Below are 22,957 nucleotides of genomic sequence, written 5' to 3' on the forward strand. Positions count from 1 at the left end.
GATTTTGGACCGACATGCTAGACAGCGCTCTCCACCACCATCATCAAAACACCAAATGAGGGAATATCTTTGGTTCCATCCCTCCAGTAGAGTTCAGCGACTCGTAGAATCTGTGCCAAAGCGCATTGCAGCTGTTCTGGCGGCTCGTGGTGGCCCAACATCTTACTGAAACACTTTGTTGGTTTTTCTTTTAATTTGTCACCCATTTGTATATATATATATCACTGTATGATGTATGTTTGTGTATATATGGTCTCTAAAATATAGATAAAAATAATAAATAAATAGAGATATGCTGTTAAGACACTGAACATATGCTATTTCTAACATTTAAATTAGGTTTTAATAGCCACAGAGAATGTTCTCAGGACATAGTGAGAGAGAAAGCTCAGTAAATGATAGGCTGTCCTTTAGCTTTTGTTCAATGTCTGCATGTCAGCATTTGTAATAGCTATTTGTTTTTGAAAAATAAACCTGTTGCCTCACTTCATCTTAAAATAATTGTACTGAAACCACCTCCACACATCTGTTACACTTTTCCACAGTTTCATGTTTGCATTTGGCTTCTCTTTCTAACAGAGTAAATATAACATTTATCAGCTAATTCTGGCTGTTTGAAATGTTTAAATTTAATGTTATTCATATTTTGGTAAGACATTACGGAACAATATCTATTTCCTATTTCAAAGGCATGCTCTTTCTTTATTATTCAGTGGGATATTATTTATTTATTATATATTACTTATTTTGCATCTTCAAATCATTATAAATATGTGTGGAGAATTCCATGTTTTAACTATTTGAATGCAGTTAATGAATTGGGTCTTATATGATGTACAAAGCTAAAACTACTAGGAAGTGATGGCAAAAAAAAAAAAAAAATCTTGTTGAATTTTACTATGACAGTGCTCTGATTTATTTTAACCTTGTAGAGTTTTGGCTAGTTGCAATGCTAAGGAATAGTAATTTCAAGCTAGACATGCGTACTATGTGGTTAAAACAGCAAGTAATAATAAAATGGCAATTCATTTTTGAAATTGTATTGAATTGTTATATTTTTGGAATTTTAGGCATATTTAGAGGTCGGTATTCTTCTGGCAATGAAGTATCAAAATTAAGAATAGATATTTTTAATGTATATGTGTAACTCATTATGTGAAAAAGACCCTGTTGCAGTGGTGTCATTACCTCTGTGCTTGGTAGAGGATTGTCGTATTGTCTTATCTCTGTATTAACTAATTTGCTTGTTTATTCATTTAGATATTTATTTGCTGAAAATACAAACACATTAACATAAATAACATTTCCTGGTGACACATTGCTGGTGGGTCTGTTCTGCAACCCTTACGTCACATATTCACACTTCCTAGACCACAACCTACCAGAGTTTGGCAAACCTAGTCTCATTACAATTCAATATAAAATCAATGTCTCATTTCCATTGTTGGCCTCTAGAATTTTTTTCTAAACTTTCCTGGTTGTGTGGCAGTTCAGCTACAATTCACTTAACTGTGTCATTTGGTTTGCTTGCAGCTTTCAGTCGTGCACCCATCCCCATGGCTGTTGTACGGAGGGAGCTGTCCTGTGAAAGTTACCCCATCGAACTTCGCTGCCCTGGCACGGATGTCATCATGATCGAGAGTGCCAACTATGGAAGAACAGATGACAAAATATGCGATGCTGACCCAGCCCAGATGGAAAACACACGCTGTTACTTGCCAGATGCCTATAAAATAATGTCTCAGAGGTAGGTAACCCTGACATGCTCGGAACTTGTACGTTGGAATGAAATACATTACAATTCAATATAGTTTGCAATTTTGTGAAGAAGCTGACAGATGGAAAACAGGAACTAAGTGTTGGCAGAGGGTACAAATAAAATACAAATGGAGTAAAACGGTTATATTTTTGCATTTTTGTTCCCAGCATGAAGTATTTGATGGTATGTTGTAAACTCATTTGAAACTATTAGTTTTTTAGAGTTGCAGTTTGACTACTTATCCTTATACTTGACTAAATATCCAGTGTCGTTTGTCTCAATATCTTCTTTGCAGGATAATATGTTGTGGTTCCAATTAAGGGTACGCCTTCATAAAATGGATGTGGAATTGAATAAACCCAGTGTGGATATATCTGCCATTTTCTGTTAATATTTAAGTGTCTTTTGAAATTAATCGCTGAAACTGAAAATCACAAATGTCATCAGACTAGAGTGTCCACTATAAAATATATCTATCTTATCTAAATTAAATTTAAATTTATCTTAGCTAAAATTATGAGTATGCCGGTACCTCAAACTTCAATCATGTTAGATTAGATAAGACTGACAAAATAATTGCTTTGGCTTGCAAGATTTAATTATTGAGGGGAAAATGCAATTGGAAACAGAAAACAATTGCAATACAGTATTGCATTCTGTTAGTTGCTCATACATTGACACATATTGCTTTTCGAGAGAGTATATCAAACTAAAATCTAAAATCAAACTAGGAAAGATACTTTTTTCCCCATCACGTCTGTTTATATTTTATTGCACTGATAGTATTAGTTTGTCTGATAATTTAACTCAGATAAACATTAAAGAAAGTAATTGATTTGCTTTGCTAATTTCATGCCCCCCTCCCACACAGAATAGTAATCTTTACCGTACTGAATGAATTAAACTTCAACATAATAATGAAAACTAACTCTAATGAATCTCCCTGCATTTTGCATTTAATTGTATTGACCAGAAATGAGAGAAGGGAGATTTAGTTCCAATCAATACCTGTGTTTTATTTCATTATCAGCATGCAGACTGAGACAAGACATCAAAAAACACATTTATTATATTCTAAGAAAATCTTGAAATGTTTGCAATTTTATTAACACAACTTCCATTCGCATCTGAATAATTTAGGGAAGGTTATCACAGAGAAAAGCCGCCTCCGGCAGACGTTTACAGCTGTTGCTAAAAAAAAGAAAAACTTCAAAGATGGTTTTCAGCCATAGCTAATGCAAAGGGTGACACAAATGAAAATAGAATAGAAACACATTTAGTTAATATTTAAATGTGAGTTCACATGGCATTAGTGACAGTACATTATAATGTGGATATGAACATGGCTTTGGGAATTGACAGAACACAGCAAATGTTTTTTATGTAATGGTGTCTTAACTTATATACAGTTAATATACATAATATCATATATACAGTTAATATAAAATACAGTGAATCCTAATAGTTCTATTTAAGTCAAATGAAACATACTTATCCATCAAAGTATTCTTATAATCTTCCATTATATGAAATTGACCAGTACCTTGACCATTGCAATCCCTCAGATCACTACAGATCCACTTTCATGTTTCACAGACACCTAAATCAGCAAGCTAATGACATTTTCAATACTGTGTTAACCTGTAATTACTGTTGGCACTGTCTAAGCTGTTAGATTGTAATTGAAAACAATGAAACATTTTTCCTAGTTAGTGGCATTTTAACACAATCCAATTATGTTCAATTAGGGCTTCACTAAAGCTAAAAGAAAACAAAAAGAAAAGTTAACTTGTCAAGGAGGTATAGATAGAAATGGAAGTCGTTTTTGTCTTGCTAGTCAGTCAGATATTTTCATCAAACCCTGTGCCGTTAAACCATCAAACCCTTTTTCCCTTTCCGAGTTTCTTCATTCAAGTCTATGATTTATTGCAAATTACATTTTTCATTGTGATTGATAGAATTATACTTTCAATTAAATGACTAAATGTGCTGCTAAAGTGAGCTGTGAGCATAGGAACATTTTGGGTAGGCCTTTAAAGAGGAAAGCGCTACAGTACAGTTATCTTTTTGTCACTAGACTGTTGAATGAAACTCTTCAAACCACTGATAACATCAGGTAACAATTCCTGTTTTTCATCAGTACCACATGTTTTCTTTGTGTTTCTTCTTCTCGGGGCTCTCTGGACCTCATAGCAAGTAATTACTCTTGATATCAAAGCTATATATCACAGAGCCTCTCAAAAGACTTCACTTGGTACCTAAAATAGCACTGATATCACTGCGCATTTCTTGTATATAATCCCAGGAGGAGATCGAGGCCAAAAGGACACATAGAAACTCTTCTTCTTTCCATTAGAAACTTTTCAATTCCTCTCCACTTTCTTACTGGGTTAAGAGTCTTAGATGCTTTGTTTCAGCAGAGGAGTTTGCAGATTGTATGATATACACACTACCATTCGTTTTAGCCCTGTCCAAATTACTAGGGCAGTTATCGGCTTTGCAAATGCTCTGCATATTCTCATATTGCCAACAATTAAAATAATCAGAACTAAGCACTGGGAAACTTATTTACATACACTAACACAAGTCCCATTCATCGTATTAGTCTTCTGATAACGTTAGTAATAGTGATATGGTTCAATACCATTTTGGTTGTTTCACACCTCGAGTGCAGCTGTTTAAGCAGCCTCCAAGACACAGATCAGTACTCAAATTACAGTGTGTGAAATATTATACATAGATATTCCCTTAATGTATTTTAATTCAGTGAATAAATATACGATGTCTTCTTTTCTTGAAGAATCCCAATTAATCTGCATTCCATAGCATAGCTTGGTACCTTGCACTGTACAATTTACTCTTATAAAATGTGTCGTTTACTTTTTACGTTTTAGATTATGTATTTGGTTGCTGATAATTAAAGTGATCATTCTAAGTTAATACGTTCTGTGGTTTCTCAGCAGTTGCAAATTCTAAAGAAATGTGAAAGAGTCAAGTGTTTTGCTCAGTAGAGCCAACATATGAAGAATGTATTCATTATAAAGGGTCTTACAATATGAAGCACAGACATGCAAAAGAATATTCTTTTAAACAGTAATTTTAATAAATTACAGAAAGTATTTTTTTATTGGATTCTAAACATTGAGCTCATAGTAAGCAGTGTGAAGCAAACACATCTAATTAGCACAAAAGGCAATCAAAACACCCTACGGCTGTCTTGAGCTTCCCGCTCCTCTGTTGAAATAGACAACAACATTAATTTAATGCAGTGAAAAATTCCTCAGTAGGTCTATAGAACAAACATCACTCTCTTTGAGATGGGTCACACCCAGAGTTTGGAGAAAAATGCACTCAGTAGCTATCTGTCAATACTGCTGACAGCTAGGGAAGATATTCTGTGGAAGAGGGCCTAATAAAGTGCTGAGACTATTCCTAGCTCTTTCCTTTTTTGTACCTCATTCACAAAATGTTAGGCTGCAGAGAGATGTGGTATATGTTAACTTGTATACATTATTAATTGGTTACAATTTAGGCCATGTAAATACATTCTTTTATATTCTGATGTAGAATTACAGGTCCCACTGTGGGAAGAAACACAAAAACAGAAGTCTTAGCTTGTATAATTTCTAAATGATGTTATCATAGAAACAAAATAAGAAATATATATTTTGAGAAAGCTGACTTTTCAGATGATTTACCCTGATTTCCTTAAAGGATATCAACTAGAAGCTCCTGTACACACAACACACGTTCACATCATCTTATATAGAACATCCTGGACACCTTGAAAGTATAAAAAAAGCAATTGCTTATGTATCAGGTTTCAAAGTATTTTTCCTATACCCTGACACTTTTGCAATTTCTAAACTCTGGAGCACAATTCTGAAAGACTTCTAAATATGGTAATTATTCTTACTTAACTGCCACACTGCAAAGTTGCATCATAATCATTGATCTGCTTACACTGACCTTGATCCCTTGCATATATTTGCAAGTGATTCATATTTCCAACACAACATCCTACAAGAAAATAGATTTAGTCAAAATTAAAAGTGCCAGCAACAGTACAGAATACTGCAAAATTAAGAAGCAAATGATGAAAGTCTAGCAGTGTGGAGTAGCGGTCAGGGCTCTGGACTCTGCAGTGGAGGGTTGTAGGTCCAGTCCCAGGTGGGGGATGCTGCAGTTGTACCCTTGAGCAAGGTGCTTTACCTACATTGCTCCAGTTAAAACCCAGCAGTATAAATAGGTTATTGTATGTAAAACTAATTTGATATTGTAATTGGGCATAGGTATGAGTAAACTTGTCACTTATTAATTATTCAATCTTTTCTTTCTTCCTAAATAAAATCATATTTTGGTTTACATTTTATACAGCTTGTATCCATGTTAACACATTAACATTTAATAATGTATAAGACATATTGTAATATAAATTACGGGGAGCAATTAACATGAAATTGTTGAGGATATTTTCAAGTTATTTAGAAGTAAACCATTTGCCATTTGCTGCCAGTCCAAGTGCCCCAGGTGTCTGGGTCTGCTGGATCTGTCTCGGTTCCCACAAATGATTGAAACCCTCCTAGAGGTAGCAGCCTATGAATCACACTATTGCATTTAAGCCTGACTGTGTTGTCAAATATAGTATGACACTGTTCGCTCAAGAGTGCTGGTGGATAGACTGCAAATGGGATTTACTTATTCCATATTCGCCTATAGCATTACAGAAAAACTTGACAGAGGTATATAGGATTAATACAGATTCCCTGTCAATGTTGTGGCTGTTTAAATTAGCTATACAGTAGGATGACATGAAGATCAGAATAAAACAGGCACAATACAGCAATAGATGCAATGCACTATTAACAGACTAATTTCATTATTTAACTTTATTAAATAATAATTGTAATAATAATAATAATAATAATAATAATAATAATAATAATAATAATAATGTATTTTCAAACTAAAGTACTGTTTTTATTTTTACAAATTTATGCTTAGTTTGAGCTTACATAGCTATTAATGAGCTGCCTCTGAAAGTAACTTGAAAAACTTCTACCTTTGATGGATTGCTATCTACGAGGTAGAGGTTGGTATATATTTTAATATTCTGGACACTAGTAGCTTGCCAACATTGATGTCAGTTTACAATGAGGACCTGAACCCCATAATATGCCATTTCACAAAGCTGGAAGAATAACACTGGAAACATGTCATGGTCTGCTCAGAGTCATGACCTCAATCCAGCAGAGCACCTCTCAGATGTACTGGAAAGGACACTAGAGACTTTGCAACATAATAGTAAGCTTCCAAACACCAAACACATCATCAGCTCATATCTGTCCACTGCTGGATGAAGGACTCCCCAAGATCTTTACACCTGCTTAGATCTACATCTTCTCTTTTCCATGTCATGCCTGCAAAGTTTATTATTTAATCTTCCCATCTTTTATATGGTCATCTTCTTTTTTCAACTCTTGGGATCCATTCAATAGATTCCTTTATCCATCTTTGATCTGTCCTTCTTATAGTGTGTCTGGCCCATTGCCCAAGAAGACAAATACAATTACAGAGGCTTACACATGTCAGTAGTTTCCATTGGAACAAACAAGGACTTCCCCTCGAGAGAGAGCATTATTACACAATTCCACTAAAGCAAATGAAACTAACAACCTGATTAACTTTTGAGAGATACTGTAACACCATTTGGCCATTTGTGTCAAGACTCTGCACTGAGTAGCAAAGGGGGAATGTTTATGTAGGAATTAAAACTAAAGTATGATCAATGCATAATCTGTTTAATTTTGACCTCTCTACACATTCATTTTTCTTTTCTGTATTTTTTTCTGTTTAATCATAACTACCATTGGGGTGTAAAATTAGTTATTTCTGCTATCTACTGTAAATGCAACATTCAATTAGGCCACATTTAAGATGAATGTAGAATAGTGTAAATTAATCAGAATTAATCTACCTTAGTATATTCCACATTACACCTTTAAGTAGCTAATAACAGTGTTTAATGTGGTACCCACAGATCTAGGAATGTAGAATATCTGTTCATGTTTTATTTAAAAAGGTGGAACAACTAAATTTGATAATACATTACAACAATAACTCATGATGTTTTTGTGAACTTGAATAACTGCAAAATGAGAAGAAACAATTTAAGGTACCTGGTAGATTTTCTAGTTTGGACTTTTAATTCCAGACAGGTTCGCTTTTGAGAATAGAAACAAGCAATAGAAAGCCTTTCCATCTTTATCCTTATTAGTAAATAAATGTTATTGTTTTAACTGAATTAACCAACTTAATTTTTTAATCTTCCCCTATGATAAACACTACTACTACTACTACTAGTAGTAGTAGTAGTAGTAGTAGTAGTAGTAGTAGTAGTAGTAGTAGTAGTAATATTTATTTCTTAGCAGATGCCCTTATCCAGGACAACTTACAGTTCACAAAAGTGCAGTAGTATAATTAAATTCATAACATAAAGCCTACCTAGGCCCTACCTAGGGTTTCCTTATATTTTTGTTCAATAGAATCACCTTGTTGTTTTAAACAAGCTATTACTTTTTAATGATGTGCTGTTTTGAAATAATTCTGTTGCATCCACCATTAAACTGTGCCAGTTTGTTTTGTTGTCCACAATTCATCAACCGTCCGACCATTGCTTTGATCTAAATTTCATGCTCGTCATTTTTCTTTTCTCCATTTCCTGTAATTAATAATGAAGTTCAAATAACGCCTGGAGGGAAACACTGAATAATGGGGAACACGTTCTTATGATATGTGTGTGTGTGTTTGTTTGTGTATATTTTCACAGATCTAGGGAAATAAATTAGAATATGAAGAAGATCAAGCGTGTTTTAACCCTCTTCTCACTCTGAAACAGGCTTTTCCCTGTAGAGCAGCCAACGAATGCAAGCACTGTTTAAAGATTACTTCTGGAGTTTAAACCCATTTCCTCCCCACACATATCTGCTTTTTCCTATTATATAACTTTCTTACCAATTCTAAAAGCACTTAAACAAAGAGTTGCTTATATAAAGCCTTTGGATGACATCAGTAGGCATTTATTATTCCTTCTCCTTCATTTGTCAGGCCTTCCTTTTTCTAGTTCATAAGAACCTTCTACATTTCCATTTGGGCAATTAATTGCTGTAAATTTACTGAGGCAGGCTAACGTTTAATTTCTCAGATGAGCTCGGCCCTTTGAAAAGACCCTTAATAGCTGTGGGAAGAAAATCCATTCTTTGTGGACAATATTATTTATTTTTTAATTTTTCCTATGTTAGTGTGTGATGACCAACAGGGCTTGCCAATCACATCCATCATATTCCACTAACATTATTTAGACACTTTCTTTCTTGACACCCATTCATTTTATTAATAAAAAATGCCACTGAGGGAAATGCAATCTGAATTTTATTAGAAATCAGTTCAAGCAAAAAATATTAAACATTTATATAGCTATTCTGTATAATTGTATATATATATTCATATTTTTTATCAGTACTAATATTTGTAATTGTAATAATAAATGGAAAATGCAGCACATTTAACATATTTGTTTGAATAATTTAATAATGTAATAGTATTTTGTAAATGGTTTACATCTATGCAAATACTGTTTTAATGATCATAAGCATACTAAGCATTTGATTAAAACAATGTACTTGTCATTCACCATTTATTCATATACATTTCCCCTCAAGTGAAACTTTTTTTTTCCTTATCGGTGAATGTATTGCATTGGTGGAATAATTGTAATGGTGTTAAGTAGATAAACCTAAAAAAAATATTAATGTCAAGATAATGTTATTGTAAATAATCTGAATCAATCAAAAATATATGGAAGAGCCCTGGGGCCATGGGATAGATAAACTAAAACTTTGAATTTCAACTTTTAAAGTAGAAATTTTGACTTTTAAACACAAATATCCACTAAAGAAAAATTACATATCGACTGAAACCATCAATGCAGCCATTAATTGCGATGCCATATGTTTCAGTTTGTCATGCAAATCAATATGCCAAATAGCCTTTGGACCTCTACTGTGGTATTCCAGCCTTCGTAAACTGCAAGCTCATCTGAGTTGTACACCCTGTGTATCAATTACATTTAGAATCAGTTTTATTGTATCCTGTGCCACAATAAACCCTCATTGAATTGCACGTAGATGTAACCACAGTTAACCCTGCATCTGTCCTGATTTCTCAAATTCATTTTATATAAACGTCATCACTTGAACTGACGTCTGAATAGTGTTTTCTCCTGTAAAATACAAGTTTTCGGCAAACTCTTTTCAGAGTTCTATAACTTATAATAACTATGATCATGGGCTCACATGGACAATATCCTCTTATTACTAAACACAAGTCTAAAGTATAATCTTACAAGATCGGCTATTTGAGACATTTTGTAGATTTTGAGGTACAATGCATCCCTCGCACTTTTGCATTTGAGCTTCATCACTTGTTTTACAGTGCCAGTTTCAAGTTGTAAAGTGTCCATTTTTAGTTTTAAAGTAGCAATTTCAAGTCTTAAAATTTACATTTTTAGTTTTAAAGTCGAAATTTCAAGTAAAATTCTGAGTTGTTGTTTTTCTTCCACATGGCACCAGGGCTCTTCCCTAAAAATAACAGTTTAAATGGTGATGAAACAAATAAATTAAACTGGCCAGATGGCACAAGACACTTCCAGGAACAGAATTAATTTGTGTCTTCTTGTCTTGTCTTGTATGTTTTGCCTTTCTCGTCCTATCATTCCCTTAATTGGCAGGTGAAAATGTACATCTATTTAATGTCTCACACATCTGCTTGGTCTGCATCTATCTTTGATTCTTTAGCTTGAAATGTCAGCGGAAGTGGTCTACCATAGTAGGCATTGCCTGGGAGAAGCTGCAGTCTTCTATTCAGCTTGACCTTCGGCTTCTATAGCTATTCAGCTCATGTGTGAGCAATGTGACAAAACACCAATTCTTTTCCACTAATTTGAGTTATGCACCAGCCTGCAATCTTTCTTAGAGGAATAAAAGAAATTAAAGGCTGAACTGTACCCTTCCAAATTAAGTGACAAGCCATGCTAGGAAATCAGTAACAATTAATTGTAATGCATTATCTAAGTCTGAAATTAATATGAAAGTTTTTTGTTTAATTAAGTAAAAATAGAAAGACTGACTAGATAAACTGAAAGTTAAAATTAATTTCTACATAATTATCTAGTTTTTGTATGAACAAGGTTTATAATTCACCATTGAGGGGGAAAAAAATGAAAATGCATACTGGAAATAAAGGTTTTACTTGTTACCTTATTGACACAACCAAACAAGTAAATTACAAAAAAAAATCATACTTATGATTATTAAAGTGAATGACGTAAAGAAACATGTCAAGACAGTCAAAAAATTATAAAGAATTCAGTTGGACAAATAGGTTTTATTAAAACTCCACAATTAACATAGTCTTTTGTATTTCATAAGCATTACTTGCTCTCAAAATATTACATATGTCTAAATGTTATACATGCTTTTGATATTTCTGCTTTAAAAAGATTTATTTAAATGTGAATTTGAAATGTAAGTAATCTCATATAAACAGCTCTGGAAAAAAATAAGAGACCACTTAACCTTGATTTCTGAACTATATATATATATAATAATACATACACACACATATTTTAGAGTATCACCTGTGTGTACATTATGTTTAAACAAGGACAAGAACAAGGACAACAGAAGATAGGTTTTTGAGAAACACCATTGCATTTTAGACTTGCATTTCACTTGGTTTCACAGGTGTAGCCATTCCTGTCGATAGCAATCTCTTGTGATGCTGTAGCAGATGCAGACTATTAGCATTTGTTTTTGAGTGTTGTGTTTCTCTGCATGGCCATGTTGTGTACGCAAAAGAGAGTTCTTCATCACAGGGACTTCTCAGCTCAGTGCCCTTACCACAGTCAGACAGTGAGTCAAGCGTTTAGTCTGGGAATGCTTCCAGTGAGAGCTAAAGTCACTGTTCAAAGATCCTTCTTGATTTGCCTTTTTTTCTCTTTTATCAATGGCTTAAACAGGCCATGAATGTAGGGCTGTAAGCCAACTCCTGTGGGTGAGGTGTCTTGAATTGGCTATTAGAGCACTTGCTGGGGCCACCTGCTTCCTACGCAGTGAGGGGAGGCTGCCTTGCTCCAGTTTTAGTTGCACAGCATCCCTCTGGGGTCTTGGTACAAACAGCAGCTTTCCCAGTGGGCTACTCATAATATCACCTATTTGCTTAGTTCATTCTGGCAGCTTGTCTTTTCATGATATTGAAAACTTGGAAAGTTATAGAAGTCTATTGAAATAAGGTATTCCGTTAACCAACCCTTTTGACCAGAAGCGATCATTCATACTGTTTCCAACAGGGAATGTATGCTTTCTAATTGTCTTCATATGTTTTCTGCCCATGATTCAAAGCTTAAATCCCATTGAGTCCCCTTTGACAGTGAATATGTCGATATCAAACACTAGGAGGCTTTGAATGCAGCATTCGTATTCATGAAGGCCAAATGCCATTAATGGCAGCCTACAGCTCCTAGTATTGTCCAGTGAGCCTTTTTATGTAAGTTATATTCTGACAGCTCTAATTATGAGTTTTGGGAAAGACAGTGTTAACATGGTGTACTCAAATGGATTTTGGTGATGGGTTTTTTGTTTGTTTTTTATATGTGAGCAATCTTAGTATCTATAGTAACTACAATGGATCAGTGCAGTCTTTTTCTCAAATCAGAGCAGTAGCTTGTCAAAGCCCTCCCACTGAGTTAATGCTAGCGAGACAGGAATTTGTAAAATGATAACAAAACATCATGTGACTATTGCATTTTTGTTTTCAGTAGTCTAATATTTTTCATAAGAAGCAACAAGAAATTAAGAACACACTTTTCCCCCAAATATTATATCATGTAACATGCTTAATTGAAGTGAAACTAGCAATGTCATCTCCCTGTGATATTTCAATTTTTCATTGTTTTGCATTTTGTTTAGACACACCAATTGTATGCCCTTTACATATCTCAGTGGAACGGATGAAAACTTAAATATTTAAATTTCCCATACAACTGATTTTAAAATATTGCGAATACATATAGGCAAAATAAATACGTTAAAATGTATCTGTTGGAAAGATAATTGTAACAAGAAAATGACATGTATAATAATATACCTCTTACAGTATTTTTCAATACAGTAAAATACATTGAAATGAAATCCTGAACAATATCAAACAGTTGTAGTCTCTGAATAAATAATTATACAATTACTAATTAAACTAATAAAAAGTACTAAATCTCAACAACTTTTGACATTGTTGTTACATTATCTATGATGATATTGATCAGTTTTATTGTTACAAATATCATTGTTCATGTTGTGAGAAGTAAGGCTCTGTGTTTAAAAAAATCTATAAGAAAATGTTGTAATGGAAATAATACACTCAGAACACACATACCAGCACTGTGAGTCAAAATTCAAACTAGACAGGTACATTTTTAGTATACATATATAATAATTGATAGATTCTCATTCCATTTTACCTCATCTGTTTAATAAATTCCTAAGTTTTATTAAATAAAGGAAATTGCTAGTCATATTGTTGTCAGAACTCAGACATGTGTCCTACCTGTCTGTCTTTCTTAATCATCTTAAGGGATATTGTATGGCCTTTCATCCAAATATTCCAGACATAATTTATAACCTAATTCTATTCCCAGAAGCACTGTTGCAGTACATCCTCTCGTTATTATATTGTGATTTCCAGGTAAATCCACTGCTGGCGTTCCGTGCTTCTTGGCCCCATTTGGAGTTTGTGTGTGATTTTTGAGTTTAATGACCAGGTTTCAGCCATAGGTCAGCACTAGTAGTATGCATTGGTGTATTACTTTTCTCTTGAGGCAAATCGTCAGTAACAATGAAAACTGAAGTAGATCAATCCTAGGAGAAGTCAAAAGTTATGTCTACCTTGGACAACAAATCAACACAGATGGAGATCTTGTGAATGAAATCAAAAGAAGAGTGAAAATGTGATGCAGTACATTTGGAAGAAATGGCACACTATTGAAAGGAATTCTACCCCTGAAAAGAAAAGTATTTGATCAATGCATACTACCAGTAGTCATCTACAGCTCTGAAACCTGTTCATTAAACGCAACATTATACAGAAACTATAAACAACACAAGCAAACATAGACAGATATGTACTTGGACTAAAAACAAGAGACAGAAAAACAAATGAATGGATCAGAGAACGAACACAAATATGTGACATCATTGAAAGAGTGAAAATGTTAAAATGGCAATAGGCCATTGCTATTGAATGGAAAAGAGATAAAAAAGATGATAGAAGATGGCCACATAAAAGATGGGAAGATGAAATAAGAAGCTTTGCTAGCATGACCTAGAAAAGAGGTGCTGTACATCGAATCAAGTGAAAATATCGAGGGGAGGTCTTCATCCAGCAGTGAATTGATAATGGCTGATGCTGCTGATGATAATGATATATATAAATATAGACATACATATATACATACATACGTACTACTATGCAAACAAATGTATCAGGACAAGCCTCCTTCACTTCCAGTACAACTGTGTGCTGTCAGCATGGATTTAATTTTATTTTGAGAGCTTATACACTTGCCAACATGATAGCACATAATTTCGCAAATCTTGGATTGTAACTGTGGTTCAGGGAGAACGAGAGCTCTGAAAACATTTCTTAGCTTGCTCAGTGTCCTGACCTCAATCCCATAGACCAACACTTGAATGAATTGCAATGGAGAAAGAAGAAGTGACCGCAGAGACCACCTGTACTAGAAACTCGAGGAACATGATAGTGTTTCCCCAGACATATATCAAAAGATTTGCAACAGTCATTAGGATCAAGGGTGGGCCTAAAATCTTTTGAAGACATTCTGCCTTTTGTGTTTTGTGTCTGGCCCCAATACATGTGTGTGTGTGTGTGTGTGTGTGTGTTATTCTGCCTTTGAGGTGAATTCTTACTGGTAATCTTAGTGTGAAAATCACAGCAAACTATTTCAGCTTGTTTAATATCTCTTTTGGCCACAAAGCAGCACCAAAATGTCTTGCCTCCTTTTTCTCAACATGGAATTAGGCCGAATTTTGTTGTGGCCTACATAAAATCCTGCCATTTCAATAAACCCGCTTCAGCAGAAAGAGATGCCCTGCAGTTTTCTCTGAGTGCAACTGTCGGCCTAGCTCAATGCTATAATTACAGGTTGCATAGTAACTATCAATACGCATAACTTGTGATATGTCAGTTTTCTAATGTAACTTTTACGTATTCATATTCTAAAATACCACCTTAAACTCTTCGATGTCCTTTTAATCATTGATTTGCTTTTCTAGTGTTAAATAATACTTGAGATTGCTGCTGCTGTTGATGGACATTCATGTTTTTTTTTAAGGGGTGGGGTATCGAGTTATGTTATATCTCTTTGCTTCTGACCAGATGCTAATCAATGGAAAATGCACCAGAACAGCTTTGATATGCTCACGGAAATAATCCAGAACGTAGCACAGCATGGAGTCTGACTTTAGGCAGATCATACCATCTTTAGCAGAATGATAGTCAACCATTAGCATGTTGTCAAAGCTCAGAACCTAAGCATTTCTTGCACGTCCTCTCACTCACATTTCTTTTCACTGTACTTTTCAAATGAGGCTTGATAACAGCTTCTGCTTTCTGTGATGTATTCCCAGGTCAGAATCTATAAAATAGCATTTGTCTTCTAAAAAGTCAGTGAAAAATATTGTCACTTTCAGTTTGGTAAGACCAGCGTTCACAAAACCCTGATGTAAGTTGTTGTATGTTAGACCTTTTCAAATGAATTTATGGTTCAAAAATTCTAAAGACATTAGATACAACAGTGAAAACCTTAAAGGTTTGCTGGAATGCAGATCTTCTGTAAAAGTGAGTGGATTTTACCCCTAGCAACAGTCATCAAGGAATCCTTATAGGGATATTGATGATAAAATGGCTTCAACTCCATCATTCAACAGCTGCTATTTCTCTTCATAAATCACTGAACAAAAATATACGATGGTGGTAGCTCACTTTACACATGCTAATATGGACATTGTTTGTTAGTTAGCAATATCTGATTTGCTTTGGATTCTGAAAATATTTATTTTTATAGTACTCAGGATATGTAACTGAGACTTTCATTTAGGCCAATTATCTATAATCTATATTTATCAAAATAGAATATTATGACACACAAAACATTTTAAAACTGAACAAATAGAACAAATTATATATGGAGAGAGAGAGATATCAGTGGTGTAGCACAGAGAAATATTTAATAAACTGTACCAGAAATTAAACCCCTTATGCCTGTCATTATAATGTTTTTTAACAAGTTGTTTCTAAATAAAAAAAAAACTGCTGATAATTGAAAGGCTTATTAACTGTATGTTTTTTGGAATGTGGAACAAGCCAGCGATAGATCACTGATTCAGTGTGTACTGGAGCAGTGTGGCTGAGGAATGCAGCGTTGTGGTAGGAATCAAAAAGAAAGTGCTGGAAGCGCTCATTGGAATCGGACATTAAGGTTTCCATGGTTACGTAGAATGGAAATGAAATCACTAAGCTTAAAGGCTACCCAGATTCTGTGTATTTAGTTCTCCAAAGCATTATACATTTTACTGTGTAGACGATTCGCTGTCAGGGTTTTTTTCCAAAGATTTTGAAGCCGTGGTGGTGCAATGAAAGGCAGCTGGGCTGGAGCTCGGATTATATTCTTTTTGTTGCTAGGCCATGCATGTGTCCACATAAGCTTTTTAAGTACACTTTTGACTCTTAATAGGAGCTTTCACTGTTCTGTATGCGTAACAAACAGGACTTGCAGCTTTGAAAAGCCCAGGCAATTTCATTTTTTTTATTTTCTCTCCCTCGGTGCCAGTGACGCCATTTTATCTAGTACAGCATCTGAAATTCATGAGCTTGCTGGGTTTAGCAGTGTGTTGGTTTGTCAGCACAATAGGCATGACACTAGAAGATAATGTGTTTAATCTGAGAAGGTCATTGCAATCTGAAAAAAAAATATATATATATTTTCATGGTTATTTTTCTAAACTAAATGAAAATAACTAATTTAATTACTACATTCCCAGAGTTATGTTTTCCAAATGATTCAGAAGGTGCTTTGGACTGAATAACTGCTATCACATGGAATCACAAAATGAAATTGATATCACACATGAGTGGGTGACCTCCTCCCCCTTCCCCCCCCCCTCAATCTCCCATACCTACACAACTGTCACAGCGAGCACTGGGACTGCGTGGAGTGAAGAGACGTGTCCATGTTCAGACCGTACCACACTTCATTACTTATCTCAATTGCCCTCCTGAGTAGCAGGTGTCTGAAATACACTTTGGCTTCAACCCATTTAAACACTGAGTGAATAACAGTATAGTAGGCTTTTTATTCATTTACATTATGTATGTGTCACAGTTTCTGAAATCTTCAGTAACTATGACTAAGTATTTTCTGTAAAAGTGGTGCTGGTGATGTTGGTCATATTTGTTTCCTTCCATTGTCCTGTTATCCATGATTCAGAATGCAAACAAGCATGTTACTTTTAGAATAAGGTTTAATTATTTTAAGCCAAAAAGTAGGACATTGTGTCCATAGTTTTCAGTATATTTATCTGTACAACAATTAAACAAACACAATCTATTGAGCTTGTAACAGTAGTTTTCATTATTATTGAAATGTATTTGAAATATTAATTTCTCCCTCACAGAATGCTGTGTTTCATTAAAATGTTTCTTAATTGCTCAATTTACAGACAAAGCTAGGAACTTGCATCACAGAATAAATATTGTTTTAATCTTCAGATTTTACACAGCTTTGCTCTTGATTCTGATAAATAATTTTCTGTTATTGTACTAGTAAGGCCTGACAAAGGTTTAAATCAATAGTCATTTGGCTTATTATAATGCACTTTCCCATATTAAAGTCAAATCTGGAATTGAGTTTGAACTGGTTTCTACATAAAATGTAAAATCAATTATATATTATTCAACAATTCAGAAATTCATTGCAAGTCTAATTTTATCCAAGGTTTAACTGGGAAATGTGTAAAATTTGTCACATTTGTCACATCGGCAGTAACACCTAAATGTTGCAATACAACACTAGACATTTTGCCACAGTGTTACCCTGAAATATCACTGGCTTTGAAACTCGCGAGACTCAACTGAATACCTCATATTGTTACATTTTGTAAACACACAAGCACAAATAAAAAAATACAATTAATCAACTTTAAAAGTTACTTTAATGTGTTAAGAACATTATATCTATTCAATGTAAACATCTATGAAGAAGCTTTTTCCTTTTATAAAACTGCATTTTTCAAATAGCTATCTAAAAGGCAAATGTATTGTGACAAGGAGGTGGATCTTGTCCATCTAAATCACTATCCTGCTGGTTGTCCATTTCCTTATGAATCTGTCTGATTGAAATGTGGTGATTGAAGTCCTAAACTATCTGATAACTTATTAAAGGGTAGCAAGCTATGTGTTGTGTGGTGCTGACATTAAAGAAATAGACATTGCATTCTGCTGGAATCCTTATGCAGATCATCACATATTTCTCCGGTGATCCAGAATTATACAATTGCTTCTTTTGTTTCTTTGGAGAAGCCAAGGAAATGTGTGATATATGAGGAAACTGAAGAACATATTTTTTTTATGCACATGTTTCTAACACCTAGTAGGCCATTGGTGTCCATGTTTTGTTTTCTAATTTTGATTGAAATAATTGGTCTACAGTTTATTTAGCTCAGTTAATTGGGGATCATTATCTCAAACTCCTTGACAAAGTAAACTTATTATAGCGTGCAGTGAAGTGACATTTAAATAATTGTAAATACTTGGAAACACTCATGCCAGAAAGGTGCATTTGAAATGTCTCCCTCGGTTCACTTCCCCTGAACAGTTAATCACAAACATACATTCTACAGCTGAAGGTATACTTTAATAATGAGTGTCTCACTACACCCTGTCAACATGACTGTCACGACTGTCACTGCTGGGGTGGCCGTTACTCAAATGTACCTGCATTATTTTCCCTTTTATCAGTTTTCAAAACTACTTTCTATGTTCTACAGATCTCACATCTTTAAAGGGCCGCAAGAACCATGCGCCACAAAATATTTTAAATGAATTTGTACCCCTAGTGCTTAGGAATGTGTAATCCAATAACACATACAGTTTCAATAATGTCTCCCAGCAGTGCATTGTTGATCAGTTCCTTCCTTCCTGTACACTTGTTTAAACCTTTCTATCACCACATTTCAAATGGCAGGATACTGCTCCTGAATGTGAGGATCAAAATCTTATTACACTATTGATTTTATTTCTGAATTTGTGTCTGAATTAGACTTATTGCAGCAATATGTACGCACACAGAACAGACAATTTTATCGAAAATGATGTCAAATTCCCAATTAATATCCGATTTGTAAATGGTGATAACCTAAGTGCTGGGTTAACAGTCACAGTAAATGAATATTAATGTAATGCACAGCATGCCCAATTTTCTAGTTTTAATATTTGACGGCAGAAAACATACTGGAGGACAAGTCAAGGAAGGGGATAATAAGTGTGCATATAGAGGATCTTGATCCAAATGTTAAGAAACAAAAGCAAGAGAACTATTATGGTTAACACTGATTTTTTTTTCTCTCTTTTTCTCATATGATTAGTTATGACAGATCTTTTTTTTTTCCATTTAGCCACTCGCATTTCTCTTCATATGTTAATCTTATAAGGTTTCAAACCCAGCTGTATTTTTAGTTTTGAACTGGTTTGATGTAAAATGGCTCTGTGAAAGTTAATAAGAAAAATAAATATCTATAGTAAATAACTTTAAACATGGCTGCAATGCAGAGACAGACACTAGACATAAATAAGTAATTACTCAAGTATGAAACAATACATTGGACTAGCAAAATATGCAGTGTTGGAGCTTTTTGATGTTGCATGTCATCACCTTATGCGAGGCAATAACATACTCAAATGTGAATGGAATTACCATTTGAAATTAGAAATAATAATAGCAATGATGGCGATGAGAATCCCTAGGGGCAATTGAGATTGTGATATCTTACATCTATTTAAAATGTTTGTTCAAAAGTACTCTCCTACAGAACTGGTAATGAAATAACCCTGCATACCCTAATTATGCATGTTGAGAAACAGAATAGTAACATAAATGTAAACAAATTTAACATCACCGTTCGTGAATATTCCCGTATTCTGCGTGAAAGAGGTCAAGGACAACGTTAACTACAGAGAAGCACAAAAACGTAATTTACAGGGTTTTTTTTAAACAATCTTTACATAATTAGTAAACACAGTAGGATTTTTCGAAAAGGAAACCTGAAAACTAGGCCCCCGACTGATAATGGATGTGACTGCACCTAGATATACTAGTTAATAAGCTGTTAGATTTCCTCACAGCAGTAACATCAGAAACAAAAAGGAGAAAGGGAGGTGGTGGATGATGGGGTGCCGAAACAATAATGATAGAAACAGTGCTGCACATGGTGATGAAAAGGTGAGGAAATCAGTCAAAACTGACAAACAGTACATTCAATTCAGAGCTCTGAAAAAAGTTTGGAATAACATTACCTGTGATGTGTAGACAGTTTCATGTTGAAAAGTAAGGAGTTTTATCATTTGCAAGATTCCTTACACTTAAATATTGGGTGATTTTATTATGGTTTGCTCCAAGCATTTGGCCTGATTGTGGGTGTAATCAACACTGGTCTGATTTAGTATTGTCTGTCAATTGTAACTGAAGGCTTTGTCTGCCAAAAGCTAGGGAGATGTGGATATTCTTTCATTGGCAGTATCTGAGAAAGCAGCGTTTCTGTATCCACTCTGTCTTTTTCACTTGTACTTACAAAGACATCTATTTTCCAATTCTTTCCCAAACGGCCCCATGACATCACAGTATTAATATCACAACCTTGACAAACCTATTAAAACTATTAATATTCTGCATATGCGCTATAGGGTATGCTTTGTCTTTGCAATGCACTCATCTTTTCTGCTCGACTATTTCAGGACACAATCAAAAGCATATGTGGCATCTCAGAAATTATATCTGATAAATATTGGGGTAAATGATTTCCTTTGCTTTCGTTCTGACTCATATGTGATTATATGAACTGAGGTGGAAAATAATGGTCTTCTACTCTATTCAGTTCTCATTGACTGGGTTGATGCCTCCGGGCCCCTTCTTCTTCTCTTGCCCTCTTATTGTCGAGCTGTGCATTGTAGAACTGTGCCATCAGAGTGTCTGCGATGTTGAATGTAAACCTGGTTAATCACCCAAAGAGAGAGCATTTCTAAACAGTAGACCATCTCTGCTTGAGCAAAAGCTGTGGGGCAAATTGATTCTCTTATAGATCTTCAGCTGAGCCAGAGGTGCAGTACTATGGGGATATAATGCTATCGCTTTTGTTATAGCCCAGGCAACACCAAACACAAAATAGTTACATGTCATGCTCTTGGATGGGCTTTTTCTCACTTCGCTGGCCACACTAAATGAAAGAAACATGCCAGACTTCCACTTTTGTTTCATGGCTGGAGGGAGGGGCCTTTCAAATCTCAATTTGCCCAGCCTTAATTTTGGAAAAAAATAAAAAATGAAATCATTGATCTTATTCAAAACTCTATATCATATTATTTCAAATATATATCAAGTTTTGCACATGCTTTCCAAAGAGGCTGCATAATATATTATTCTGGGGAAATGCATTATACGTTATGTTGAATTTATATTAAATTCATCTAGATCTGCTAGCTAGCAAACTAAGAGCATGATTTCAGTGCAACACCATGGGAGATACAGAAATACCTTTTTAGTCAGTGCATTGTTGCTCAGTGTCTTACTTTGAAAAAACAATATCTATGCAGTTTGGAGTTTGGACATGACGTCTGGGCTCTAGGGTGGGTTTCAGGAAACCCAAAGGCTACTAGGGCTAAGGATACTAAAGGCTAAAGGATACTGTGAATTAAGTGCAGGTTTATTAACAATGCTCGAACCAAAATCAACAGACATTCAAAAATAACAACCAAAACCTTACTCTGTTTGAATCTACCTTTAACATCCACACAAGTCCCTTTCTACAGAAGTACAGAAGTAATCATAAACACCAACATGACAAAAGCATGTCTGTTACTGCGATCCAAATCTCTCTGTACGTGCACGAATGTGTCTGTCTCTCACCCTCTGGCTCTCCTCCCTGCCTGGTGCTTCCTGTTTAATTAAGGAGGGGAGCCAGTTACAGAGGGTCAGCCGATCAGAAACTACCCCAGGTAATTCACCTTCCCCACAATCCGGGGAGTTTGGGATGTTTTTTTCCATGCTGCTTGGGACGTAATCACAATATACAGCTCTGGAAAAAAGAGACCACTTGACATTGATTTCTGAACTTGGATATATATATATTTGGCTGAACTCAAAAATCATAATCTTTTGTAAGCCACGGTCACAACAGTTTTAAAACATGTAAAGCGAGTATTGTATCTGAGCAGGATTACATGGATGGTGAAATCCAGGCTCATCATACTTGCCAGTCTGCTTTCTCTTACATAATTACACAGAATAACTGAGAGCAAGGCTCAACCAATCTCACTTGACAGCACCTCCACAATCAATTTCAGATTACAGTCTTCCCCTGCTTCTGCATGCATGCTTAACCTACGTCTGTCTGGAGGAGTAATTTAGGATGTACTGTACAATGCTGTTCAAATGCAGATAAAGTTAAAGTAAGTGGTTTCCACTTTCCATTCTGTGTTCTTATGAAAGCTTGTGAAAGATACAGGACAAGTGGTGCTGGACTCCAATCTGTTCACAGGCAAGCTTCTTCACATACTGTAGCCCTCTGGCCAAGTCCTGCCCCCGAAGGACTATATTGTCTCTTTGGAGGGGAAAGAGAATTCCAGTTACCTTGTAAAATATCCTATGTAAGCATTTCCATCAGAAGTTAATTGGGTCCCTAGCATGGATTTATGAATACCAAATTATTATTATTATTAATTCCACTTCTTTGGGCTGTTGCAGAAGTATAATAAATACATAAGCCTTACCTTTACGTTTTCATTCCATGTATTCAT

At 34.8% G+C, this 22,957-nt stretch overlaps 1 protein-coding gene across 7 annotated transcripts in view; it reads left to right on the forward strand.

Moving 5' to 3' along the window:
- Positions 1-22,957, forward strand: part of adgrl3.1 (adhesion G protein-coupled receptor L3.1) — a 299,214-nt gene that overhangs the window by 107,284 nt on the left and 168,973 nt on the right. For all 7 annotated transcript variants that reach the window (XM_066720389.1, XM_066720391.1, XM_066720392.1 and 4 more), the window contains exon 4: positions 1,534-1,747. In XM_066720389.1, coding sequence (XP_066576486.1) covers positions 1,534-1,747 — 214 coding nt within the window. The remainder of the gene's footprint in view (positions 1-1,533; positions 1,748-22,957) is intronic.

This window comes from Amia ocellicauda, chromosome 13, assembly GCF_036373705.1.
Source record: "Amia ocellicauda isolate fAmiCal2 chromosome 13, fAmiCal2.hap1, whole genome shotgun sequence".
In the NCBI taxonomy this organism is placed as follows: domain Eukaryota; kingdom Metazoa; phylum Chordata; class Actinopteri; order Amiiformes; family Amiidae; genus Amia; species Amia ocellicauda.